At 39.1% G+C, this 8,505-nt stretch overlaps 1 protein-coding gene across 2 annotated transcripts in view; it reads right to left on the bottom strand.

Annotated features, from left to right (window-relative positions):
• Nucleotides 1-88: 88 nt before the first annotated feature.
• The window catches only part of ANKRD42 (ankyrin repeat domain 42), a 92,456-nt gene continuing 84,039 nt past the window's right edge, over nucleotides 89-8,505 (bottom strand). The window contains exon 12 of one of the 2 annotated variants that reach the window (XM_055120283.1): nucleotides 89-7,161. In XM_055120283.1, the coding sequence (XP_054976258.1) occupies nucleotides 7,072-7,161 (90 nt within the window). In that variant the 3' untranslated portion in view covers nucleotides 89-7,071. The remainder of the gene's footprint in view (nucleotides 7,162-8,505) is intronic. The other variant, XM_055120284.1, reaches the window with a different exon arrangement.

The following is an 8,505-nucleotide window of genomic DNA, read 5'->3' as shown; positions in this document are numbered from 1 at the left end:
GCAGCTGACCATTTCACTTTTTTTTTTTTTTTTTTTTTTTGCTTTTTGGGTCACACCTGGCGATGCACAGGGGTTACTCCTGGCTCTGCACTCAGGAATTACTCCTGGCGGTGCTCAGGAGACCATATGGGATGCTGGGAATCGAACCGGGTTGGCCGCATGCAAGGCAAACGCCCTACCCACTGTGCTATCGCTCCAGCCCCTCAATTTACTTTTTATATAAAATAAAATAATAACAAAAAAAAAAAGCTGTTAATTTTTTTTTTAATGACATCTTAGGAAGTTGAACATTTTAATGAAATAATAAAATTTTTAATGACTTGTGCCCTCAGGCAAGCATATGGCACTTATGGGTTCTAATTGCTAAGCCTTGAGTTCTGGTTATTACATGTATTTTTTTAATTTTTGTGTGGTTCATTTAAGTCAGAAAACTATTAGTGTATAACCCCTACACTAAAAAATATATATATGAAGGTTCATCCCCATGTGCTCATTTATGGGAAATTTTTATTGGGTATCCTATGGGTTTTTTTTCTCATAAAGATAAACTCTACTGTGTCTAGTAGAAGGATATGTATAGTTTCAAGGATAGTGCATAATTCCATTTTTATATAAGACCTTCAGTTTTATCCAGTAAAAAAAAAGCCAGGGTCAGGACCTGGAGAGATAGTACAGTAGGTCAGTAGGTAGGACACTTGCATTGCTTGAGGCCTACCCAGGTTCTATACTTGCTGCCTCTGGTCCCCGATCCTCACCACAAGTCATCCTTGAATACAGAGCCAGGGGTCAGTCCTGAGCCCTGCAGATGTGGCCCAAAGTAAGAATGTGTGTGTGTCTGTGTGTGTCTGTGTGTAAGGGGGTGGAAAGCCACAGATAAGCCCTGAGCCCTGCAGATGTGGCCCAAAATGTGTATGTTGGGGAGAGGGAGGATGAAATCCAGGGTCACAAAATGCTAAAAATTTCCAAAGATTTTATACTGTTTTAGCAAAAGCTTTTAAAGTTTCATAATCATATTCAAAATAACACTGCTATTTAATTACAAATACTACTTTTATTTTGTTACAAATACTACTATTGTTTGGTTAGCAATCAAGACTATTCCATAAGGCCCTGTGAGACTCCAGGCTTTCCAACTAAGATCTGTATTTTCTTCTAAGATATGCATTGTTTTCAAAACAAAACCTCTGTATTTTAACTTTATCTGTTAGATTCTAATTCATTTTTGCCCCTTTTTGGGGGGTGGGGCAGGTGTGAGTGCTCCTCTCTGGTCATACCTTACATTAAAAAAAAAATCCTTGACATGAATTTTTATTGGTTTAATAAGTACTATATAAATTCTAGTAAACTAGTGCATGTTTTTGCTCAAGAAATAAGAAAAGAATGCATGTGGGGACCTGAGGGGTAGTACAGAGGTTAAGGCACTTGCATTGAATGCAGCCAAATTCCCACCACCAGGAGTGATTGCCTGAGCACAGATTCAGGAGTAAGCCCTCAGTACTGCTGAATGTGCCCCCAAAACAAACAAACAAAAAAATGAATGCCTGTTTTATGCCAAACAGCCTAATGTCCATATGTTCAGAGGTAAGCATGATTTCATTCTTTGGAACTGATGAGCCTAATAAAGAAGAAAAAGATTTGTTTCAAGTTACAATATATTAGTGTTGAGGGGAAATGCTTTCCCTCCTTGCAAAGGAAGCTCCAATGGCTTGTTCTTAGTATCATCACTTGTCATCCCTTATGAGTAAAGTGAAAGAAGTATCAAGGCTCAGGCTGGACAGCAGCTTACTCCCTATGCCTGTCTAGGGCCAGCAGAGTGCTACAGAGCATTCATTCAGCTCTGTTGGACCAGGCTCAGCCTCTGCAGAGTTGATTGCCAACTTCGGGGATTCTTGGGACAAGATTAATTGTCCCAAGAATTCTAGACTCAGTGAGAATCTGTTGAAACCATATTCTCCAGTGTCGCTTATATCTGTAAATAAAAGCCTCTTAGTTGTTTAATAGGTTCAGTTGATCAGGAGGCTCAAAGAGAGGGTTTCTATTTATTGATTTCCTCAAATCTTAACAAATAAGCATATTCCCAGTTCATAGCCATTAGAGATAAGAGTTTTTCAAACTTTAGGGATTTAGCAAATTTTAATAAAGAAGTATATACATCATACCCTGTTCTTGACTTCATTGCCTGAACATTACTTCTGGATCCTATTCCTTTCCATGGAGATTTTATTTTAATAGGTTGTTTTGGCTTGTTTAGGAGAAATATGTGAGAGTGAAGAAAGAGAAGATGCTGTTCTGTTGTGCTTCAAAACTGCCTCTATGCATAGCATTTAAACACCCACTATAAAACATCTAGTTTTGGAGGGGGAGGGGCGGCTGGAGCGATAGCACAGCGGGTAGGGCATTTGCCTTGCACGTGGCCAACCTGGGTTCGAATCCCATCATCCCATATGGACCCCTAAGCACAGCCAGGAGTAATTCCTGAGTGCACAGCCAGGAATAACCCCTGTGCATCGCTGGGTGTAATACAAATTTTTAAATGAGTATGTTGTGAACATTTCATTTATATTGAGTTTCTGAGACCACTAAACTTTAGCAACATTTCCTGCAAGTAGTAAGAGGCCTCCAAGAGGAATGATGACCTTGTTTTTTTTCGCCATTGTCTGTGTTGGGGGGTAGGGAGGGAGGGGTGACATAGCCTTGAGAATATCCAGGGTGAGATTAAATTTAGGGTGGCTAAGCAAAAAGGGGGCTGGAGCGATAGCACAGCGGTAGGGCATTTGCCTTGCATGCGGCCAACTTGTGTTCAATTCCTCCGCCCCTCTCAGAGAACCTGGCAAGCTACTGAGAGTATTGCGCCCACACGGCAGAGCTTGGCAAGCTACCTGTGGCATATTCGATATGCCAAAAACAGTAACAATAAGTCTCACAATGAGAGGCGTTACTGGTGCCCGCTCGAACACCAGCAATGGGGTGACAGTGACGGGCAAAAAGGAAAAAGAAGTGGTGTACTGTCAGAGAAAGTGGGAAAAATGAGAGATTTGAAAATTCCATGGTGGTTAAGAATCCTGAACTTCCCAGATAAGGTTGGATTTCTGGCTCCTTTCTCTGTTATCCTGGGCAAAAAATTATTTCATCTTCATTTACGAAATTTATCTACCTCAGTTCAGAAAACTGAGATAGTACGTGTAAAAGACCCAGCACAGATTTCATAATGAAGTGCCCCAAAATGTCAACAACTATTTTCACATTCACACGGTGAACACCTATTGGAAACTACAGATTAATAATGAGCACAAATGTTACTAAAATGATAGGTAAGCCATTTTGGGGAATAGAGACTTACCTACTCTTGATAAGTCTGACTTGTCTTATCAAGTCAGTTAAATCCACTTATATCAGGGCGAACACTCTTATGATACTGGGTCAAATGGCCGTTACCATTAATACTAGGTACAAACAGAGGCTTAGAGGGTGAGAAATCTGTTATGATGAGAAGACTGCCATGAGTGAAATCTACACTAGCATTCAGATCTTCAGAGGAAGCTAATTCCAAATCTAAACCAGTGGCTCAACCTTTTTGTACCTGTGAACCAGCAACTGGTACCAGAAAAGTAGTAGAAAATAACTGGGCCAGACAATAAGCCAAGAGAGTCTCAAATCTTTGTTAATTCAAGTGATGTGGGTAAGAGCCACAAGGCAAAGTGAAGACGTTGACTGAACTAAAATGTCATGGTTATTTACTAGTCAGCAAAGTTAAGGGGCTAGAGGGAAGGAATAAAACTAAAGTTTTGTTGTTTTTTTCATTATCTTGCAAACTGGAGCAGTAGCACAGCAGGTAGGGCATTTGCCTTCCACGCAGCTGACGTGGGTTCGATTCCTCCATCCCTCCCGGAGAGCCCGGCAAGCTACCGAGAGTATCCCGCCTGCGTGGCAGAGCCTGGCAAGCTACCCGTGGCGTATTCTATATGCCAAAAACAGTAACAACAAGTTTCACAATGGAGACATTACTGGTGCCCGCTCAAGCAAATCAATGAACAACGGGACGACAGCTACAGTGATATCTTGCAAATACATAGTATCTCTATCTTACAAAACTTTGCAAAACGGAACAGTGGTTGAATCTGAAAACAGATTTTAAGTGGATAATCTCAATAAGCACACATTGTTTTTTATTTTTCTTTCAGTTACTTAATCTCATTTTAATGTTTATTAACTTTTACTAGATCTGTGTGAGATATCTAGTTGTTATTGTAAAATCCTTTTCTAAAACTTAACTTTATTTTAGTGAATCATCGTGAGTTGCATTTATAGACTTACAGACTTTAATGATTGCATTTCAGTCAAACAAGGTTCAAGTACCCATCCCTCCATCAGTGCCTATTCCCCACCCCCAATGTTCCCAGTATTCCTCCGCCAAACCTCACCCCTTCCCAACTCCTGCCTCTGTGGCAGGCACAATCCCTCGTACTCTCTCTGTCCTTTTGGGTATTCTGGTTTGCAATACAGATAATAAGCAGCCATCATGTTTGGTCCATAGTCTACTTTCAAAATGCATCCACTATCCCGAGTGATACCTCCAAGCATCATTTATTTAGTGCTCCTCTCTCCATCCCAGCTGTCAGAAAGAGAAAGACATAAAAAAACTTAACTGATTTTAACATTGTCAAAATGGCAATACTACCCAAAGCATACAGACTCAATGCAGTCCCTATAAGGATACCCATGACATTTTTCAAAGAAAACATTCTTGAAGTTCAGTGGAACAATACAACCCCACAAATAGCTAAAGCAATCCTTGGGAAAAAGATGGGTGGCATCATTTTTCCAATTTCAAACTACTATAAAGCAGTAGTAATTAAAACAGCATGGTATTGAAATAGAAACAGACCCACAGACCAATAGAATAGAGCTGAATATTCTGACACAGACTCTCAAGTATATGATCACCTAATCTTTGATAGAGGAGCAAGAAATGTGAAGCAAGGAAAGCCTTTTCAACAAGTGGTGCTGGGAAACTGTACAGCTACATGCAAAATAAATGAATTCAGATCTCTGTCTAACACCAGGCACGAAAGTCAGATCAAAATGGATTAGTGACCTCAATATCAGGCCCGAATCCATAAGGTACAAGGAGGAAAACGTAGGCAGAGCCCTCCATGATATTGAAGCTAAGGGCATCTTTAAGGATGAAACACCACTGACCAAGCAAGTGGAAACAAACATAAACAAATGGTACTACATTAAACTGAAAAGCTTCTGCACTTCAAAAGAAACAGTGACCAAAATACAAAGAGAGCCCAGAGAATGGGAAAAATTATTTACTCAGTACCCATCAGATAAGGAGTTAATATCCAGGATATATAGGACACAGATTTCTAATTACAATTAGAAATCTCCAACTCCATCAAAAAGTAGGGAGGAGAAATGAACAGAAATTTCCTCAAAAAAAAAAATACAAATGGCCAAAAGGCACATGAAAAAATGCTTTATATCACTAATCATCAGGGAGATGCAAATCAAAACGACATATCATATTCTACAGAGACTAGCACACATCAAAAAGAACAAGAACAACCAGTGCTGGTGCTGATTCGGGGAGAAAGAGACTCATTTGTTGTTGGTGGGAATGCCGACTGATCCACCCTTTTTGGAAAACAATATGGGTATTCCTCAAAAAATTAGAAATTGAGCTTCCATGTGACCCGGCAATACCACCTCTCGGAATATATCCCAGGGATGCAAAAGAGCACCATAGAAATAATACCTGCACCTGTATTCACTGCAGCACTGTTCACAAAAGCCAGAATCTGGAAAGAACCCGAGTGTCTGAGAACAGACTACTGGTAAAAGAAATGATAGTACACATTGGAATCGTATGCAGTTGTTAAAAAGGATGAAGTCATGAAATTCCCTTATAAGTAGATGGACATGGAGAGTATCACACTAAATGAAATGAGTCAGAAAGAGAGGGAAAGACATAGAATGACTGCACTCATTTGTGGAATATAAAATTACATAATATGAGACCAACACCCAAAGTAGAGACAAGGGCCAGAAGGATCACTCGATGGTATGGAAGCCTGCTTCATGTGCTGGGGGAGAAGGCAGTTGGGATGGAGAAGGGACCATTAAGTCAATGATGGTTGGAGGGATCACTCAGGATGGGAGATGTGTGCTGAAAGTAAAGGACAAAACATGATGACCCCTCAGTATCTGTATTGCAAACCATAATGCCCAAAAACAGCATAAGAAGGAAGGTGCCTGCCACAGAGGCAGGGGGTGGAATGGGGCGAGAAGGTGTCAAGAGGGATACTGGGGACATTGGTGGTGGAAAATGCGCACTGGTGCAGGGATGGGTGTTAGATCATTATATGACTGAAACTCAATCATGAAAGCTTTGTAACTGTATTTCACAGTGATTCAATAAAAATAAATAAAACTTCACTGATTTTGTATTGCATTTACATAAGTTCACATAATTTTAAAACTAAAGCCATTTAAATAGTTTAAAAAAATAAGTCATATTTAGTAGTAAATGGTATTCTCTATAAAGTAAAAAAAAATGTAACTATAAAAAATGTTTAATACATATAAATATTTATAACTACTAATACTATTACTGAAAATTATAATAATATATTGAAAATTATACTTATGTGTTATATAATAACATATTATATAAAACAAGTAGATTTTTTTTTGTTTGTTTTTTGGGTCACACCCAGTGATGCTCAGGGGTTACTCCTGGCTCTGCACTCAGGGATTACTCCTGGCGGTGCTTGGGGGACCATATGGGATGCCGAGGATCGAACCCGGGTCGGCCGCGTGCAAGGCAAACGCCCTACCCGCTGTGCTATCGCTCCGGCCCCCAAGTAGTTTTTTTTGACAACCAGACTCATAGGATACATACATACGTTAAAAATGTAACAATTCCTTTGATTATACAACATTTCTGTCTTCAGAATTAGTGTAATATCAGTAAGCCTGAGGAGAGTTTCTATAGATTTACATTAACATCAATTTTTCAAATAAAATATAAAAAGCAAGCACATTTATTTAAAGTTATTACACTGGTTAGTGCCTCTTCCCCAAAATTCCCCCAGCGGACACTTTTTTCTTCACTCGCCTCTTATTTTTGCTTGACTTACAAGAGTAGTCCTCTTCCTAAAACCAAGGAAAAGAGAGCCCAATAAGATTTCTATGCTGATTTTATGACCCCAATGAGAAACCATGTTATTCTTTTCCTTCTAGTTGAAGATAACTAGCACTTTACAACATACTGCTAACTGAAATACAAAGTATTAATATATCACTTTTGCCAGGCAGGCCAGGAGTGCTAGACCCCTAGCTCCTGATTTAGATATTTCCTTCTCTGTTTTCATTCAACATCCCTCTACTGCTCTTGTTTCATTTTCTTTCCATTTTGTACTGTGACCCAGTTTCTTAATATTTCTACTCTACATAGTAATTTCAGAACCTAGCACAGAAGTTTCACTTAATAACAAATGTTATGGGGGAAAGCAAGAGAAGGTTTAGAACTACAATGGATGTTACCGGTTGTTAATCATTTACAAATAGTTATTCCAGTAACAAATGTTCTGCACCCAGTAAGGCAGGACAATAGAAGACAGGGGCTCCAAGGACACAAGTCATATTTCCATGAGTAGGCCCATGGCTGGGGTTGGTATTGTCCAAAGTAAACCTGTGCACACCTTTACTGCACTTTCTTTATCCCACTACCTAAATACAGAACCACGCCTTGTTTCCTCCCAGCCTTTTGGCTGCAGGCTTGAGAAAGGAATCGAGAAACTTCTAGGCCTCCATCTATCACCCTGGTGGGCATAGGGTAAAAGAAATGATTTCAACCCCTGAAAATCTTATCTAATAGTGTTTAGACTATTTAATCTTTCTTTGGGACTTAACATTTACTGTCAACTATACTTCAAACTTTTCAAATAAGGAGCAATAGGTAATATAATAGACTCACTCTAGATAAAGGTTGAAGTGCATGCTCTTGGCCTTACTAGGTGAATGGTAAGATTCAACCCTAGATTTTGTCTGACACCAAAGTTCATGTTCCCATAACCATGTTTCAATCCTGTCTTCTAATTCTAACGTGTATGCTCAATCATTCAGTTCCTAAATCTGTACTATAGATACCATATATAGTATGATTTAGGAACTGAATACACTATACATTTAAAAAGAATAAGACGTGGTTTCCCCTCAACTCTGTAGTGGAGATATAAGAGAAAGTGCCCAATTCACACAAGTTTCAGGTAAACTGAGATTTAAAAAGTCCATGAAAGAAAAACACTGAGGTTGGGCAAGATTTTAACTCTTCAGAGCAACTTATTTTCCAGTATTTAATAGTTATTACCACTAGAAACAGTAATACATTTATTTTCCTTTACTTGTTAGTCATATATCCTAACTTCTATAGGCTACAATGATTTCAAATACTCTCAAAATGATGGTTAAATATTACTACTTTGATTAGCAAGTATT

This window comes from Sorex araneus, chromosome X (genome assembly GCF_027595985.1).
Source record: "Sorex araneus isolate mSorAra2 chromosome X, mSorAra2.pri, whole genome shotgun sequence".
Taxonomy (NCBI): Eukaryota; Metazoa; Chordata; class Mammalia; order Eulipotyphla; family Soricidae; genus Sorex; species Sorex araneus.
Note: the sequence above shows the minus strand (reverse complement) of the source record. Positions and strands in the feature narration are given on the sequence as shown.